Source organism: Hoplias malabaricus, chromosome 18 (assembly GCF_029633855.1).
Source record: "Hoplias malabaricus isolate fHopMal1 chromosome 18, fHopMal1.hap1, whole genome shotgun sequence".
Classification (NCBI taxonomy): domain Eukaryota; kingdom Metazoa; phylum Chordata; class Actinopteri; order Characiformes; family Erythrinidae; genus Hoplias; species Hoplias malabaricus.
This window is the reverse complement of record NC_089817.1, coordinates 18,616,513-18,636,947: the sequence shown is the minus strand read 5'-3', so window position 1 is coordinate 18,636,947 and position 20,435 is coordinate 18,616,513. Positions and strand designations below refer to the sequence as shown.

The window sequence follows — 20,435 nt, the reverse complement described above, 5'->3', positions numbered from 1 at the left end:
CCATCTAGTGTAGAAAGCATCCGGCTCCAATAGTGCTTGTGTTTGGCTCCTTGGCTCCTCCTTTTTCAAAGTCCTCTTTGTTTCGGAACTTTCTTTTTCTGCCTTCACTCAGAGAGACCAAGCTGTTAAATGGTGGTTGTATGTTAAATGTGTTTGTATTTAAGCTGATATATTTGGAAAGAGCTAAAAATTTAAAAAATAAAGATCTGCTCTGATCTCTGCAGATGCCTTAAAAGTGGAATTTGGACAGGAGGAGTGGTTACAGAGGAAGAGCACGGCTGCAGTTGGAGTAAATGGCTACTACTGAAGAATTAAAGTTCTTTTTGGACCGTTCCCAAAGTAATTAAAATTTAGAAGATCTCCAAAAGATCCAAAATACACCCCCTCTCCTGAGGGAGGCGTGCTCGTTCCGGAAGTTTCACAAAAACCAGTCGAGTGAAGTTCAAAGCAAACCAAAGTATTTATTTTAATACTGGACCCAGGAGAACTAATACATGAGAAACGCAACCTAGTGCACTTCCACGCAGAGTTCTGACCTTCCCATCTGACTCCACAGTTTTTATACCCCAAATGACGAATACCCTGCTGGCAAGGCGTTTCTGGCTGATTAACATATATTAATATGCATAATTAGACATGTTAGTACTCAGGTTTCTCGCGTGCAGGTTTCCCATGCACCTATGACCCCAAAACACTCATCCTGCCCTTCTGACTCTGTAGGTTTTATTACCCACACTCCTTTTCTGTCACCAAGATTCAGAGGGGTCACTAATGGAGTTAAGGTCACTGAGGTGCCCTAAAGTTCAACTGTCCTAACTAACACTTGGAATTTATACTACCAGCCTAAGTGCAGATCTGTTAAAAGATCTAAGGAATTAGAAAGATGTAAACACTGAGTCAGCATGTCAGAAGGTGTGCAGATTCTAAACTGTTTAAATGCATGGTTAAAATACTGGTTAATCATTCATATGAATACAAGGTTTCATACAATGAATATGTAATTATACTTTCTAATTTTAACTAATCATCATTCAATGATATTTGTCCACTAATACAAAGTAATAAAATTATTTTTCACAACAATTCCCCCTTTTGACCTGTCCAACTGACAGGTCAATACATTTAAATAAATGGTAAGTAATTAATGTTAAATTGGTCTGCCTAGGTCACCCCCGGTTTGGCGAGTGACTTAGGTAGAGCGTGATGGCAGATTGTGGTGGTAGCGGGCAATTACACCACTCCTGTTAGGAGTGGACACCTCTGTCCTACCACTCACTCTCTGGACTAAGAGATTACAATGAGCCCTATATGTGTATGTGTTAAAGTGTATTCTTCATCCGTTGGTAGGGATCTGCGCTGGGGGCAAGGATAGACTTTCCTTGTCGTGCCCCTGCCTCAGGGGATTATTCTGCCCCTATGTTGGTTGAGGCTGCTTGATCAGCCTCTTCTGAGGTGTTGTTTTCCTTCAGTGAATGTTTGATGTTAGGTGTCGGTGCGGCTCTGCACTGTGTGAGGTGGTACCACTATAAGCCTTTACCCTCCAGCCGGACTGCACAACTGGTTCTCTCTGTCACTTGGTAGGGTCCTGTCCAGCGAGGTTCGTACCACTTCCGCTTGATAACCTTCAGGAGGACCCAGGGTGAGACTGTCACTTCTGGATCCTTGTCCTCCGTTTCTTCTCCTTCTCTCCTTTCCTGCACCTATACAGAGAAATCTTTACAAACAGCTTTTAGTTCTCATATAGCTGTCGGTACTCTGCTTGAGGTAGTTTCTGGGGGGACGCAAGCGCGCTGGAGGGGCCTTAAAAAGGGATGCCCCTCCCTAATTCAAAAGTAGTAAATCCTATAGTTCTATTTACTGAACTACAGACACTAATTAAAACAATTGGAAGGGCATCAAGCCAATTCATGCCCGTGGCCAGTTTGATTTTTGCTAATTTGATTTTCAAATTTTGATTCATCCTCTCCACCTGACCTTGTGAGGCAGGATGATACACACAACCATAGCTATGGCGCAGCCCCAACGACTGCTCCACCCACTGCAGTGTTTTACTCATGTAATGACTCCCGCTTTCTGAAAAAATATAAAAAATAAAAAAAAATTTTCCTAAGAAACTCATGGTTCGAAATCCAACAATTAATCAGAAACTTACAGACTGATTTTGCATCTTCCCTCAGAGTGGGGAGTGCCTCTACCCATCCCGAGAATCTATCTACAACGACCAGGAGATATCTATATCTCCTAACGGGGTCATCATATCTGTGTAATCCATTTTAATCTCATGTCCATGAAAATCTGGCAATGGAAACCTTCCTGGAACTACTTTAAATGCTTTTGTTACGTTCTAAGTGTTACAAATCTGACGTTTAGTGATGTAATCAACCACTAATGCTGACATGTATGGGTGCCACCATTGTTTTTTAATTTTCCAGTGTTTTGTTGTTTTCCTATATGTGCCACTTCTAATGCTGAAATTACTGCTAGCAGTTCTGCCTTCTGCGCCGATGGGTTTTGTTTCACTTCGTCTGCAATAACTGTCTGAAACTCTTGTGTTTCCCCCTTCGCTTCCTGAACTACTGCGTATCCTGCTCTGACTTCACCTGTATCTGCCCTGTACCCACACCCATCCGTCCATAAATTCCATGACCCTGGAATGGGTGTGGCTTGTAAGTCTGGTCTTACTTTTCCTTGCCTTTCCACCTGTTCCTCGCATTCATGTGGTGGACCTTCCATCATCCCATCTGCCATATTAACTCCTTCGTGTGTAGGTGATGTTGGGTGCAGTCAATGCTTTGTAAATGCGTCTCTGTCTCAATGTAGTGAGTGTGAACATCTGTGAGTTTATGTACGCTACTACTCCATGTGTGGTTAGAATGCGCAATGGATATCCTGCTACCAAATGTGCTGTTTTCTGAACTAATTTAGTCAGTCCTGCTACATGTCTTGTGCACTGTGGTTGTCTCCTCTCTATAAGGTCCAATGGGACACTTAAATACATTAACACTGCTCTACCTTCCCCCTTTTTCTGAAACAGTACACCATTAATCACAGTGTCTGTTTCAGAAACATCTGTGTAAAAAGGTAATTAATAGTCAAGTCTGGCTAAGTAAACTGCAACTGATAAGGCTTGTTTAACGTCTATAAACGCCTGTACCGACTCCACCGTCCAATTCAGCTTACCAGACAAATTTCTCATCCCTAGCGATTTCACCATGTCCCTAAAAGGTTATGTTCGTCCGACACAGTAATGTATTGTCTGCTGTAGCCAGTCAGTCCTAAAAATGCTAACATGTCTTTCACAGTTTCAGGTTTTTGTTTTTTTTTTATATTGGGCAATCCAAATTGGTTGTGTAATATTCATACAAAAATAGACAAATGTCTGATTAGTCTATCATACATCATCTGGTCCTGTGGACCACAATGTGTCAGGTAGTGATGCTAATAATACCTCCATCTGTAGATAATCACAGTCCTCACAACCATGGTGTCTAGGCAGCAATTAATGGTGCAATGTGACCAAGATGAGTGAGTTATCAGTGATGTGATATGTCTGTGTGGACTGCGAAAACATGAGACCAAGCAGCTGTGTCCTGACCCAATCCGTGGCCTCACTTGCTCTTTTTACCATAGGGCCCAACTGCTTGGCCTTGTGTCTCTTGATCAACAGCTAGTGAAATGTGTGGTGCCGCCGTGTCAGACAGGTTGTACCAACAATGTTATTGTGGTGTTAGTGAAACAGGAGATGCCACCCCTTCAAGACCCACATAAATCCCTGTGGTATTAACTGACCACTGTATGCCCTCTAATTCTGTTTGAAAATATTCATAATAAGTTAAATCTCCCCCTACATCATAAAACAGAGTGACATGGAATGGGTCGGGCGGAGGAACGTAGGGTGCCATGGCTGTAATCCAAGTCGACCAGTGGTGGAACAAGGCAATGAGTCGTGGTGACCGGTCCGTCTGTCCAGTCATTAAAGCCCAGGAAATGTCTATCGACTCATCCTGTTGAGGTCTCATCAGGTACATACCGTCAGTGTACCCCACCACTGCCACAGTTTTGTGTCCGTCCAACCACATAAGTGTGATCCCATCTGGTTGGCATAAAATAGCGCTCATCAGATGTGCAGGTAATACTTTATTGATGGCTGACCATGTGGCTCCTCTTGTCTACCAGAAAAAAGATTTCGGAGGCCCCCACAGTTAATGACAGCATGGGTTCTGCCCTGGCCCTGCTGTCCTGGTGCTCCTCATGGCCCGTCAATGTCCACCCCACGGCTCCATGCTGTATTGGCCAGCAGGAAGATGTGATGGCTCCGGTTTTGGTGCCGCCTGTGGGTGTGGTGCCTCACATTGTGCTACCCAGTGGTCCAAAGCTCCACATCTTAGACATGCCGCTGTCCGACGGCGGGCCCTGCCCCTCCTCCCACCATTACCACGCCCCCTGCCCCATGAGTAGGGCCGATATGAGAAATATGGACTTGGTCCATAATTATACGGTGGGTTTTGTGGTGGCCCTGATTGAATAGGCATATATGTGTTTTTGTTCATAAATGTTAGTGGTGATTGCATATGTGGCAGTGCAGTCATAGGCATCATGGTATCAGACTTTATTTGCTTTTTATTATTATTTATAGATTTCCTGGCTTCTGCTAGTTGAACAGTTAGTAGGTCTCTTTGTAACTTAAGTATCTCCTTGTCTTTATTATCTAATTTTTCCTTATGATTGTTCATATAGAAAAGATCATAGTCAGGTTCAGTAAATGTCTCAGCCTTTTTCTCTATTTCAGCTGCTTCCATGGAAGTAGTTGATCTTTTAATACTATTTCTAAAATCCCCAAGTGCTACAGTCACGCCACCTGTCAGACTGTCCAGCTTTCTAATCCAAGCAGCCGCTCCACTACATAAAGGCAGAAGCTGATCGACCAAAGTCTGTGCATCAGTCAGCGATAATGGTACATATTTATATGTTCCTGTACTAGTAGCCACTAATGGAAACATAGTGTCAACGTTAATGTCAGTTGTATATCTGTCAGGCGGGTGTCGTGGTCTGGTGCTCCGTCTCAAAATGTCCGTTTTGTCTGAAGTTTGCATGTCGCATTCTAAAGTCTGTTTTTTTAAGTCCAACTGTCTCTGTTCTTCTAATATGAGTTTTTCCATGGCACATAATGTTTTGTTCAAATCAGAAAGCCGTCTACCACCACGTCGTCCATTCGCACTGTCCTCATCATCTGCTATATGTCCGTCATCCTGATCATAGTCAGCCGTTGTGACATGGCCCTCTAAATCTGCTTTAATCCTAATTTTTTGTTTATTTTTACGTGGCATCGAGTTCTTAAATGGTGTTGTTAGTGTTTGTTTATCGACAAGGCGCAGATTATCCTGTTCTACATGCTTTCCCGTGTCATCAATAATGTCATAACGGTCAGTATTAATATCCATATGTGTATTTAAAATTGACTCATGTGGCTTTCGCAATTGGAATGGGTCGTCTGTGTGTGCTTTTGTTTGTTTGTCACTTTGAACTGGCTGCTCACAAGCAAAATCCCGACCTCTTGTGTCTGTCTGTACGCTCACTTTGCCGGAATCAACACTGAAAACAGGGATGATATTATCAACTGGTGGGACATTATCAACTGGTGTGACGTGACCTATGTTATATGGGGGAGGCGGAGCTGTAGGAGCTGTAGGCTCCTCCCCCTTGTGTTTCATATACTCAATGTCCACTTCCGTGTTCACGGCAGTGAGTTAAACGGCGTTCGAGTGTGACTGACCTGTTGTTTTCAAAGTAAGAGCTGCGGAATGAGACTGAGGAATGCCATTTTAAAATTTAGAAGCTCCGCAATGTCTATTTTAGCTATTTTTAAACTTGCGTTTGCCTTAGGTCTTTGGAAAAGGCTAGCCTTACTAACCTCTGCTTCAGCCTGACATAATCTTTCCTCCAACTCTCTTTTCAACTGATTAATACCGGAAATTAAAGAAGTTTTCTCTCCTGTGTGTATTTTTAGCCCATATTTCAAATCTCTGTAGCACACTTTTGTGCACAATAACCCGCTTTTCCAAATATATTTCTCCCAGTTTTAATCCCTCAGTAATAATTTCAATTTGTTGTACAAACGGTTTCCATTCCCAATTCCCCACGCCGTAAATGGCGTTTAATTCATTATGTAAGTCTCTAGGAGTAGCCATAGTGTCTGTAAGAAGCTGATTAAAAAATTGGACCTTACCTGAAATGGTCTTCGTTCTAGTTCACCCTTTAATTGCAAATCAATTATCACCGTTAGGTTTCATTGCAATTCAGAGTGAATTAAAACAGTTTCCCAACACCCACGCAAATCGCCCACGCAGCCGCCGCTGCTCTCAGCACAGTCCGCCTTAGTTTATATAAAATAAAAAGTCCAAAGTTTTACAGTCAAGTTTACAAACTCAGCCAATAAAAGCAGAACCTCCTCAACCCTGTGAAGAATTTCACAGGTAGATATAAAACATAAGTTCGTCTTCAAACACAGTATTGAATTTAAAAGCAAGTCAAGCCTAATTTACATTAATTATGAAACCGACCCACGGACCGAAAAAGCTTGTTAGGCAGAAGCAAATACCACGCCAATATACGAAATACAATTTATAGTAAATAGAAAAAGCAAGAAAAGCAGGACTAGTATCACACAACACAGAATTAAACCAACGACTATATTTTAAAAACGAAAACAAGGTTCCAGCCACACTCAACAGTCCACAAGCCACAGTGAAATCACAAGATATATTATAGCAAGTGAAAGCAAAATTTAATGAACTAGAGAAATAGCAAGCAGGTTACAAAATATGTTATGATTAACGAAAAATTCAAACCGTGGCAGAAAATAAAATTATTATTATTTTTTTTTTAGACTAATTACCATAGTTAAAAAATACTAACTAAACCAGAAAAATAAGATTCTTAGGACAATAAGCAGTAAACAAAATATATTTTATCCACCACTAGCCTAAATTAACAATATCAAAGAAACCAGATTCAAAATTAGAGCAAGTGTTCAATTAACAATTTTCCCTTTAATTCCCATTTTTAAACCTTACAATTACCTCAATATATCCTATTAATAACTCAGCTTTACACCTTGCTCTCCTTTCTCCTACTCTCAACCTCTAAAAACGTCTTTCTGCAGCTCATTGTCTATATTTTCTTAATGTATAGTCTCCAAGAAAGCTCATTTAATTTACTTTATATATTTTGTTTTAAAACGTCTTCCGTTCAAGCTCATTGTCATAGATAAACAAACCCCTCATTTTATTGAGGTTCATATACTTTAAATAACTGTCCTTGAACGAAGCTCATAAATTTTACCATTACAAATTTCTTTCCCTTTTAATTTCTAAATCTCTCTTTCTGACACTTTCCGTTCTCATTAAGCACACTCTCTCACTGACACTCTTAAAACAGAGATGTCCTTTCCCCCCTTTTCTCTAAACACACTCACATAAAATTTATGGCTCTTTACAGCCCATGGAGGGTTTTCCACACACACACAGTCAAAAACAACCGCAGAAGAAAAGGGGGTTGATCAGTCCCCCACTTTCTCCATTCTCTCCCAAAAAAAAATTCTTTCAGCTGACACACACACACACACATACACAGCAAGACACTCCTCTATCGCCCTCTAGCGAGCAGAGACATACACAACAGTCATGCAAATAGCCCAAAAAATAACACAGCCTCTTAGAACATAGAACACACTAATACACAATCAGGTTGCATTAAAATACACTTCAAACCGTGGCGGGAACAACTTCCGCTCTTTTTAAATTAATAAATACGCGGGAACAACTTCCGCTTTGAATATACTTTTAGGGGAAACCAATCCCACGGGCGGGCTTCCCGACCGGGCAATTAACTGGACACCTCGTCAGGTTCCAGTGGAGGACGCCACCACTCAGTTTGAAGATGGGAACCAATCATCCATCTAATCCATTTTTAAATTCCATTATAAATTCCATGATGGGCACAACATCCATCTAAACCATTATAAATTCCATTTTTAATTCCATAACCAAGCAACCCCAAATGTATAAACCAATAACAAATTATAAAAACATATTTAAAATAAATAGATTTGCTCATTACCTCACTCCAGACCGCCTTCAGACCTCCGCACCACTCTGATTTAGAAATTCCAATATGCAGAATTTGAATAAAACAGGGTCTGCTCACCCACCTCAATAAATTGCGGCCGCGAGTGGAAAGGAGTCCGAAGTCGGTCTTGTTCTCACACTTCCGCACGTCCGGTGTCACCAATTGAAGAATTAAAGTTCTTTTTGGACCGTTCCCAAAGTAATTAAAATTTAGAAGATCTCCAAAAGATCCAAAATACACCCCCTCTCCTGAGGGAGGCGTGCTCGTTCCGGAAGTTTCACAAAAACCAGTCGAGTGAAGTTCAAAGCAAACCAAAGTATTTATTTTAATACTGGACCCAGGAGAACTAATACATGAGAAACGCAACCTAGTGCACTTCCACGCAGAGTTCTGACCTTCCCATCTGACTCCACAGTTTTTATACCCCAAATGACGAATACCCTGCTGGCAAGGCGTTTCTGGCTGATTAACATATATTAATATGCATAATTAGACATGTTAGTACTCAGGTTTCTCGCGTGCAGGTTTCCCATGCACCTATGACCCCAAAACACTCATCCTGCCCTTCTGACTCTGTAGGTTTTATTACCCACACTCCTTTTCTGTCACCAAGATTCAGAGGGGTCACTAATGGAGTTAAGGTCACTGAGGTGCCCTAAAGTTCAACTGTCCTAACTAACACTTGGAATTTATACTACCAGCCTAAGTGCAGATCTGTTAAAAGATCTAAGGAATTAGAAAGATGTAAACACTGAGTCAGCATGTCAGAAGGTGTGCAGATTCTAAACTGTTTAAATGCATGGTTAAAATACTGGTTAATCATTCATATGAATACAAGGTTTCATACAATGAATATGTAATTATACTTTCTAATTTTAACTAATCATCATTCAATGATATTTGTCCACTAATACAAAGTAATAAAATTATTTTTCACAACACTACAAACCCATTTTTAGAGGAGTGTACATGTCCTGTGTGTAGTCAGATCTTCAGGGAGCCTCTTCTACTGTTGTGCAAACACAATGCATGCAAAACCTGTCTACATGAGGTCTGGGAAGCTACAGAATCTCGAGAATGTCCAGTCTGTAAGAGACGGTCCTCAAAAGAGTATCCTCCTATTAACTTGCATCTGCAGAAAATGTGTCAGACTTTCTCAGAGAGTCAAACTCTGAGATCTGTGGGGATTTGCAGTGTACACAATGGACAACTCACACTCTTTTGTTTCATTGATTACCAGCCTGTGTGTGTGCATTGTCAGGCATCGGAGATTCACCAGAATCATGACTGCCATTCAATAGACGACACTCTCACGGACCTTAAGGTATGACACATAATAAGTATAGATTTTTACCTAGTAAATGTTGCTGTGCGCTACTAAAACTGTGGCGCTAAAAAGTAAACATTTATGCTGGATTAATGAACAGAAGTATATGACAGTCATAAAAATAAACTGGTCATAAAATTATAATTTAATGAAAAGGTTTATTTCAGTTGATTTAATTCCATTCAAAAAGTGAAACTTGTATATTATACACACAGACTGATATATTTCAAGTGTTTATTTCTTTTAATTTGATGATTATGAATGATAATGAAAATATCAAATGAAAATTAGAATATTGTGAAAAGGTTGCATATTGAAGACACCTGGTGCCACACTCTAATCAGCTAATTAACTCAAAACACCTGCAATGGCCTTTAGATGGTCTCTCAGTCTAGTTCTGTGGGCTATGGCGAAGACTGCTGACTGGACAGTTGTCCAAAAGACGACCATTGACACCTTACACAAGCAGGGCAAGACACAAAAGGTCATTGCTAAAGAGGCTGGCTGTTCACAGAGCTCTGTGTCCAAGCACGTTAATAGAGAGGTGAAGGAAAGGAAAAGATGTGGTAGAAAAAAGTACAAGCAATAGGGATAACCACACCCTGGAGAGGATTGTGAAACAAAACCCATTCAAAAATGTGGGGGAGATTCACAAAGACTGGACTGCAGCTGGAGTCCACATCCCTTGTGTCAAGCCACTCTTGAACAAGAGACAGCGTCAGAGGTGACTCGCCTGGGCTAAAGACAAAAAGGACTGGACTGCTGCTGAGTGGCCCAAAGTTATGTTCTCTGATGAAAGTAAATGTTGCATTTCCTTTGGAAATCAAGGTCCCAGAGTCTGGAGGAAGAGAGGAGAGGCACAGAATCCATGTTGCTTGAGGTCCAGTGTAAAGTTTCCACAGTCAGTGATGGTTTGGGGTGCCATGTCATCTGCTGGTGCTGGTCCACTGTGTTTTCTGAGGTAGCAAGCCATCTACCAGGAAGTTTTGATGCACTCCATGCTTCCTGCTGCTGACCAACTTTATGGAGATGCAGATTTCATTTCCTAATAAGACCTGGCACCTGCACACAGTGCCAAAGCTACCAGTACCTGGTTTAAGGACCATGGTACCCCTGTTCTTAATTGGCCAGCAAACTCCCTGACCTTAACCCCATGGAAAATCTATGGGGTATTGTGAAGAGGAAGATGCAATACACCAGACCCAACAATGCAGAAGAGCTGAAGGCCACCATCAGAGCAACCTGGGCTCTCATAACACCTGAGCAGTGCCACAGATTGATCAACTACATGCCACGCCGCATTGCTGCAGTAATTCAGGCAAAAGGAGCCCCAACTAAGTATTGAGTGCTGTACATGCTCATACTTTTCATGTTCATACTTTTCAGTTGGCCAGCATTTCTAAAAATCCTTTTTTTTTTTTGTATTGGTCTTACGTAATTTTCTAATTTTCTGAGATACTGAATTTGGGGTTTTCATTAGTTGCCAGTTATAACCATCAAATTAAAAGAAATAAACACTTTAAATATATCAGTCTGTGTAATGAATGAGTATAATATACAAGTTTCACTTTTTGAATGGAATTACTGAAATAAATCAACATTTTCATGATATTCTAATTTTATGACCAGCACCTGTATGTGTCAGAGGCATGTGGGTGCATTTTTGACAAGTGGTACAAAACTGACAAGATAGATTATATAAACTGTATATAAAATGAAAATGCATATAAACTCTATGTAGTTACTAAAAATTATTTAATGTTAATTTGTTATTTCATTCTCAACCATGAAAGAGAAATGCCCGCTTCAAGGTTAAATCATATTAACTATTAATGTTAAAAAGACTTATTACTAGATGCACAGTTCTGCTCTTACAACTAATTGGCAAGCAGAGGGATACAGTGTCCCCTCATCTGTGTGTACCCATACATCAAATAGTATAGAACCAGCCCTGAAGCTAACGCTTCTAGTAGTTTGATGTAAAACAACCAAATTATTTAAGATAACACATTTAACTACCATAATAACCTATTATGTTTGTTGAAGTTCTGGCCATGCTTGTGGTTACAGGCATAAGAGCAATAAATAACAGGTGAGTTATCGACAAGAATGAAAACACCTATTCTGAATTTAAGATAGAGGGCAGAATTGCACTATGTTCATATACAAAAACTCTTTGGCCTACCATCATATTTAAATTGTTGAATTGATCAAATTTTCTGAATGATGATGAATCCACTCAGCTAAACGTTTTATTTTTTTATTGCAGAATAAACTCAAGGATGCTTTGGAGCCTCTAGAGATGAATTTAAATATCTTAAAAGAGGTAAAACAAGACTATGACCAAACTGCTGCCTACATTAAGGTAAATTATCAGTTTAAAATTTGCTATGGTTGAGTGATTATATTCAATTGATCCTATAGGTTGTAAACGCTTGTAGGACATCTGTTAAGGTTTTATTTCATAATGGTTGCTGATTCCAGACCCAGGCCCAGCACATAGAACGGCAGATAAAGGAGCAGTTTGAGAGGCTTCACCAATTTCTAAGAGATGAAGAAACAGCAAGCATTGCTGCACTGAAGGAGGAGGAGAAGCAAAAGAGTGACATGATTAAAAAGAGAATTGAAGAGATGACTGGAGAAATATCTATTCTTACAGACACAATTAGAAGCATACAGAAGGAAATGGAAGCTGAGGACATTTCATTCTTACAATTGCAGGAAAATCTCCATTTCAGTAAGTTCTTTAATAATAATAATAATAGTAATAATAATAACAATAATAATAGTAATAATAATAATATTAACAAAAATATAATAATAGGTTATATTGATATAGTGCTTTTATAGGTCACTTTACACAAGGAAGAGGGAAATAATAAATAAAATAAAAGACACTTATACCTGCAGAGGAGTGCAGAAGTACTGAGAGAATAGGTAGGTATTTAGCTAAGATGTAAAAGCAGAAAACAAAGAGCAGAGGTGAAGACTTTATGGTAAAGAATTCCAGAGCATAGGTGCCATATCTCTGAATGATCTACCACCGGCAGTAACTAATCTGAATTTAGGTACTGACAAAAGACCATAGAGGTGTAAAGATTCAGAAAGTAGGCTGGTGCCAGGCGGTGCAGAGATTTTAATGTGAACAGGAGAACTTTAAACTGAATACAGAGAGAGATGATGAACAGGGGAGATATGAGCTGATTTTTTTTATTTAATAAGAGAAAACTCAAGCAGCAGAGTTCTGAACAAACTGAAGGGAATGTATGGTTTTTAAAGAAGGCTAATGAAGAGAGAATTACAGTATTCTAAACAGGAGGAGATGAATGCATGGACCAGAATTTTGGCATCCTTAACAGAAAGCAGGGGACGAAAGTGAGCAATATGAAGTAGATGGAAAAAGGATGTTTTGGTTAAGGCCTAAATATGAGCTTCAAAGGAGAGAGAGGAGTCAAGAAGTACACCTAAATTGCGAAGAACTAGAGAACCTATTTCTCTTACAGTTAATGTCTCACACACATAGTCTGTTTCTAATGAAAACTCAAAGAAACAGACTGTTTTTTACACCCCAAAAATATTTATAAAAGAGTCTTTCCCTAAGAATGAACCTTAGACAATTCTTCACTCAGGTTATATCTGCCACTGGACTGTAACCAGGGATGTGTAGTGAGGTGGGGATTAAAAATAAGCAAGAGCTGAAGATATAGAAGTAAACACTAAAGGTAGCAGATCAAATTACTAATATATTTGTAAATGCAGTAGAAAGTTTTAATCCATTCAGCATATCTCCAGAGGTTTGTTTGGGCCCTTTTGCTTGATCCAGTTCTGGTCTTAGATAAAAAATAAACCTCAAATGTGAAAGGTATCACAAAGCAGTACACTGTAAAAAGTGGGACTGGGTAAATTAATATTTAGTTAAAAACTAATAGTAACTCGAACTTAATAAAAAGACTTCATGTAGTTTGAAATAAAATTGAGCTAAATTCAACAAATTTGAACAAAGTATTAATTGCAATTTACACAATTTTGGCTAAATAAAATTAGCTGTGATATGTTGAATAGAATTTATTCATATTTTATGAGTAACACCAAAGATCCAGAAAATGCAATAGATTTTACTCATTGGGAGGTCTTTAATTTTAATCATCATACACTTCCGCCCAACGCATTTTGAAACTCGTGGACACCAGCATTGTTGGGTTCTGAACGTCCACGGACTTCCTAAAGTGAACAGCTTTTAAATTATTAACAGCAAAAGAACAATTTTTATCTAAATTTGTGTATTTTGTTTGAGGCGCTCTTAAATGTGGGGACACGCAGTTATAAGCTCCGGGCGGTTTTAAGACCGCAGTAAAGTTGGCTCAACGTTCGATATTCGCCAGACATTCACCCACGAATATTCCGGTTATTAAAAAAAACTAAATGTACACACCAAATGACTGTTTCAGTGCAATTACTACATATTGTGAACTTATTCACACACACTGGCGTTCAATGTTTTTACGGCTGTAAGATGTGAAAATATCATTATGTGATTTACCGATAAGTTCTTTCTGGCGGAGACGCGCTTTAGCGACGCAACTTCTTTTCAAAATAAAAGTCTTGGGTATGAGGCATTTAAATATCAGCATTTAAATAAGTAAACCCTGTAACACACTTTTGAAAGCTGATTGAACATCAGCTTCCCTAAGTGTTCCATGTAAACCTTGTAACAAATTTGTGAAAACAGATTCTATGTCAGATTTTCTATATTTTCTGTTTCTGGACTAGGAAAAATGGGTTTCACAATTAAACGACATGACCCACGGACCCAATTTCAGTCCTGTGATGAAGTACACTCAAGGACCAATAGATTTCATGCTCATTTGGGCATGTGAACCTTGTAACAAATTAGTGAAAACACATTTTATATGAGATTTTCTATATTTTCTGTTTTCGGACTAGGAAAAATGGGGATCACAATTAAATGACATGACCCAGGGACCCAATTTCAGTCCTGTGATGAAGTACACCCAAGGACCAATACATTGCATACTCATTTGGACATGTGAACCTTTTAACAAATTTGTGAAAACACATTTTATATGAGATTTTCTATATTTTCTGGTTTCGGACTACGAAAGATGGGTTTCACAATTAAATGACATGACCCAGGGACCCAATTTCAGTCCTGTGATGAAGTACACCCAAGGACCAATACATATCATACTCATTTGGACATGTGAACCTTTTAACAAATTTGTGAAAACACATTTTATATGAGATATCCTATATTTTCTGTTTCTGGACTAGGAAAGATGGGTTTCACAATTAAATCACATGACTCACAGCCCCAATTTCAGTACACCCAAGGACCAATACATTGCATACTCATTTGGACATGTGAACCTTGTAACAAATTTGTGAAAACACATTCTATGTCAGATTTCCTATATTTTCTATGGGTTGATGGGTTTCACAATTAAATGACATGACCCACGGACCCAATTTCAGTCCTGTGATGAAGTACACCCAAGGACCAATACATTTCATGCTCATATGGACATGTGAACCTTTTAACAAATTTGTGAAAACACATTTTATATGAGATTTTCTATATTTTCTGGTTTCGGACTACGAAAGATGGGTTTCACAATTAAATGACATGACCCAGGGACCCAATTTCAGTCCTGTGATGAAGTACACCCAAGGACCAATACATTGCATACTCATTTGGACATGTGAACCTTGTAACAAATTTGTGAAAACACATTCTATGTCAGATTTCCTATATTTTCTATGGGTTGATGGGTTTCACAATTAAATGACATGACCCACGGACCCAATTTCAGTCCTGTGATGAAGTACACCCAAGGACCAATACATTTCATGCTCATTTGGACATGTGAACCTTGTAACAAATTTGTGAAAACACATTCTATCTGAGATTTTCTATATTTTCTGTTTTCGGACTAGGAAAAATGGGTTTCACAATTAAATCACATGACCCACAGACACAATTTCAGTCCTTTGATGAAGTACACCCAAGGACCAATACATTTCATGCTCATTTGGACATGTGAACCTTGTAACAAATTTGTGAAAACACATTTTATATGAGATTTCCTATATTTTCTGTTTTCGGACTAGGAAAAATGGGGATCACAATTAAGTCTTAGAACTGCATATTTTATTTAAGTTGGTTGTAGATGCTCTAAAATATAAATTTTTAGCATACAACTATGCAATATCCTACTGAACAACAGAAACTACTATTTAACTATTTACATCAACACACACACAGGGTCATATTACACATCAGTGCAGTGTGGACAGTGCCAGTCCTGTCCAGCTTGAGATAACGTCTCCCATTCTTCTGGTGTCATTGCCAAACATTTCTGGTGGAACCAGAAATTGCACACATTACACTGTATCTGCAGAGTAAAAATTAAAAAAAAGAAAAGAAAACGAAACATGTAATTGACTGTTATTTAGAAACCGACAAAAGTTGATCTTTTACAAACAAGTGGAATACTGACCCACTGTGTATAACAGGGATAAAACCTCCGTGCGCACATGTGGCATAATTCATCCAGATTTTCTGAAATAGGTAATTTTGGAGAAAATTCAATTAACATGACATTTTTACTGATTCCTATATCTTTTATTCTTCGTGAGTTTTTATTTTAATATATATTGTATAAATTGCTGTTCACTCCCAGTGTTTTTGATTATTTGTAGGATTCAAGCTAATTATTTTGTTGATTTTCATAGAACACACAAACTTTGGTTTTCCCAAACCGTATATATTTATTTTTAAATGCAACATTTCAAATAACATTTTTTCTCTTGATGAATAGTTTCCATAAATTCCCAACTCTAATGATCATGTTGTAATACAGCTGCTTCAGTTTGTGATGAACTTTGCAAGTAAGTGCCTTTCCTCCTATTCCTAATGTAACACATTGAGCAGCAATTAATTTAAGTTATTGGAACCTCTAGCATTACCTGAACAGCTCAATATTTCTTCTGCAAGTTCCAGTCTACGCTGTGCAATTTCTGCTGCACTTGATTTTATTTCTATGTTGTCTGGAACATGCGGAAAGGCAGAAATGATGCTTGACCCCATCTGCGCATACATAAATATATATAGGTAGGCTTTTCACTATTGCTTACCCTGTTACAAGAAATGCAATATTATAAAAAGTGAAATTATCCATACATTGTAATTACAGGTACACTACCTATGAATAAATGAACAATCAATGTAATTCCAACAAAACTGCTAATATATTTGTGTGGAAATACTACATCCATAAGCTGGAAACGTGTATTTAATAATCCCGTTCAAATGATGATTTTTACCTCCATCACAAAGATTCCACAACTTGTAGTGTCTTTTTGCCTCGTGTGTGGGATGACACCAGGCTGCCATCGAATGTCAACCCATTCTTCTTTGCCGAGTGTCGTTCTCCGTCTTTTGAAGAGTTCACTTAACAAAAAGCGTATAAATTCATACTGACACTTGTATTAGGCTATATGAACTTATTTAAAGTGTAAATTACTGCCTTTTATATAAAATAGCAAAGTATGTTGTATCAGATTGAGCTTACACTTTCTTTAAATACAGATTAGACAGTTTCTCTTTTAATCAAATATTTTTTTCCAGATTACATACGTGAACCTTTTAACTGCCATCTCGGACTTCCTCGGCTCTTCATGTCCAAGAGGATCAAGGACGTAAATGGTACTTTGAGGTGAATTGAGATACTATAAATAGAATTATTCAGTTTTTTTTTATTATATCACTCATATTCTGAGCTTAATTTAAAGCTCCATACATTATTTAAAAGGTTAAAATTTGGTGGTGAACTTTCTCTCCTACCACCAATATCCAGTGACCCCCAGTGTTGCATGCTCCAATCATCCCCTGATATTTTGAGAGATTCACCTTTAACATATAAATAAATAAATAAATAAATAAAACCAATCAAACAAACAAGACTAGATTTACGAAAAATACTGTGATTAATGTCATCTCAGAGTATACTACTATGTTAAGTAGTGGCCTCATGAGCTTGATACATAGTCATGTACTGAGTGAAACTTGTCAGAGAGTAAAAGCCATACTCGTCCAAGGCGTTGTCTGATGAAGTCTTTTTCTTCACTTCTGAAGATAACCCCCATTGTATAAAGATTGAGGTGATACAGCTGTCTTCCACCTGGACTCCTATTCTTCTGAAGTTGGAAGAATAAATCTATAATCTGTGAAAAAATATATATTTGTTGACCTTAGTTTTTACTGTCATACTATATCAGCTGCTGTTCATGTAGAATAAATTTAGAGGTGATTTACCTCTCCATAAATGTCTTGATGTGGTTGCAGTGATTTGAATTCTTTAAGTCGAACTACATGAGTAGCAGTGACATCTGTGCAGCTCACCACTGATACCAACTTTTCATCTCCTTTACTAGTAAAGAGCTTTTTCACCTGCATAGTCAAAAAAAAACAAAAACCAAAAAACTAGTAAGGACATTGTCATATAGCTATATATAAAAATGTATACAATATATTTAAAGGTATACTTTACATTTTCTTTGGCACACACTGTCTCTGCAGTGCTTTGTTGCATGCACACATTTGCAGGAGTTAGTACTGTGGTAGAAATTGTAGCCTACAAAGAATTAAACAAAATTCTATAAATGTTTGTACAACATTGTACTGTTAAAGCAAAATTGAACTTATAATTTTAAAATCATGTACCTCATCATTCTTGACTATTTTCTTGATGGACAGACCAGCCTTCTTTTTTTTTCTTTTGGTTGTTTTCCCCTTGGGCACTGGTATGCTTTGTGGAATGGAAAAATATTTTGATGTCCGAGGCATATTGGACAGAGTTCGCTTTGCCCACTGTTCTTTGGATGTGTCCAGAGAAGATATGGATGCAGTAAGTGTGTTTGTTAGATCTGTGGACATGCCCATTTTCATTACATGTTCAATGTATCTCCCCTTTAGTGATAAGTGCATTAAACGGATGAACTCTGCAGGACGCACTTTCTTTTTGTGCCTTAGAACTGATTGCTTCACGATTCCAAACCAGGTCTCAACATGGCAGTTGGTATCTCTAGTTATTTTAGGAATTGTTAATGGTTGTTCCATAGAGCTGTGTCGTGTTAAATTTCCAAGAAGCAGCCCGCTCCATAATGGAAAAATTCCTAAATATGAATCGAACATAATTTGTGGGATGTCTGGGCAGAAGTACATATTTTTGTCACATTCCTGTTGATCGTGTGCCACTGAAGAGTCACCCTTGGCATAATTTATAACTGCCTTGAAGGCAGCTGTGAATGGTGATCCACCACTGATAGTTTTCAGGCTTGTTTGAATTTCCTCTTCCTCACTGCACATATGGGAGCAGAGCTCGACATCAGAGGTTTTGTTAATGAGCTTCCTTAACTCATTAACACTTTCCTGTACCCTTTGGGTTTCATGTTCTGTTGTGAACACCATACATATATGCCTGAAGATTTCTTTTGCTTCTTCAAACATTGTGGTGTTCTGAAGAAGGCCAAAACAAAATGTGGCAAACTCTCTCAGCCCTCGGTCATTAATCTTTCGGCCAGCAGCGTTTGAAAATGCCTTTATTGCATGAGCAGCACATATGTGAACTACAGTGAAATCCACATCCTTTACCTTTCCTGTGACAATCAAGAATGCCTTCTCAAGGTCCTGACGAATGTTGTCCTTATTAAAAGACAAAAGGGTGCCCTGAATTAATGCCCAGCTGTAGTCTACTTCTACTTTGTGGATGCGAATCTTTGTGCATTTTGCCAAGTTGGTTGCAAACTTCAGTAACCAAAATGAAATGGTTCGGACATCATGGTCATTGGATATCATTTCAGCCACTGGGAGTGGCGGTGCATCATGATTCATCCCTGGAAGTGTTAAACTGTAGTACAAGACTCGTTTTGACTGCTGTGGAATTTTTGCTACCACACCTCCTGTTGCATCCGAATAAAGGGAAAGGTTTCTTTTTTTTCGCAGATATGCTACCAGGATGGACATACTCTGCTCTGTGTACAGGTGAACAGCAAATGGGTTTACCTGCAAGTGCTGAATATATCCAGGCCAGTTTGTGTAATTTGTGTCACATTCCTTTAGTATGTTTTGGGTGAGCATCATTTCAAGCATGACGTTGTCATGAAGTCTGTTGGCTTTGTTTATCTCTGAAGAGATTGCTTTGAGTATGTCACGTTTTAAACATCTGGTAATGTTCCCAGCTACCAGTTCTTCCTTTGGGGTTACTTGCAATTGGCTGTAATATGCATTACTGATGCCTTGAGATAATGCTTTAGCTATTTTACCCCTCCTGCGAATGCTTGCCCATCTGTGACGGAATTCCCCCACTCTATGAAGGACACGGCCCTGGCGTCTCACTTGGACCTTTATCATTTTATCCTCCTCTGGTTTGTGTGAAATAAGAAATGTGTATTTGGCCTTACAAGTTGAAAAGGTACAAAAGGCACATGCCTTGAAAAATGGGGCCTGCTGTTTTCTGCTGAGTGATTTTTTCAGCCACTGATATTTAAAAGAAAGGGTACATGAGGGATTTCTTTTCCTGAAGGAATTGTAAAACACGTGTCCATGACTTATGTAAATGCTTTGCATTTATTTTTGGAGCAATTTTTTTCCATTTCTTTGCGCTGATAGTAATGTGAAATGTTTTAGGAACACTTTTTATTTTGCACCATTGTTTTTGCACTTTCTTATGTGCTGACTGTGTCTTGTCTGTTTCTGCCTCACTGACCTGGCAAGTATTATGTTCAGTCAGAATGTGGCTAGCATCATCTGTATTAAGATCTCGATCAGAGTTAGCTTGTTGTTCACTTTCACTCAAATTTTCAACAGGAACATCATCCTGTTTTTCATCCATGTTGTCAGCTTCTTTTTGGCAGCTTGTAGTTTCATCACATATTTCGTTCTCACATGACTTAGCAAATG

The 20,435-nt window shown here is 38.6% G+C and overlaps 1 protein-coding gene across 1 annotated transcript; it reads left to right on the top strand.

The window, feature by feature from the left end:
• Window positions 1-8,888: 8,888 nt before the first annotated feature.
• Window positions 8,889-17,194, top strand: LOC136675193 (E3 ubiquitin-protein ligase TRIM35-like). Its single transcript, XM_066651618.1, has 5 exons — window positions 8,889-8,898; window positions 9,087-9,451; window positions 11,724-11,819; window positions 11,939-12,191; window positions 17,103-17,194. Exons 1-5 carry the CDS (start codon window positions 8,889-8,891, stop codon window positions 17,192-17,194), a joined length of 816 nt encoding a protein of 271 aa, XP_066507715.1.
• The last annotated feature ends 3,241 nt before the right edge of the window (window positions 17,195-20,435 follow it).

What these genes read in the sequence shown, in the direction of transcription:
- LOC136675193 (XM_066651618.1), top strand. An exon ending in ACACTCTCACGGACCTTAAG is followed by an intron (nt 9,452 to 11,723) that starts GTATGACACATA and finishes TTTTTATTGCAG; the next exon opens with AATAAACTCAAGGATGCTTT. An exon ending in AAACTGCTGCCTACATTAAG is followed by an intron (nt 11,820 to 11,938) that starts GTAAATTATCAG and finishes TGCTGATTCCAG; the next exon opens with ACCCAGGCCCAGCACATAGA.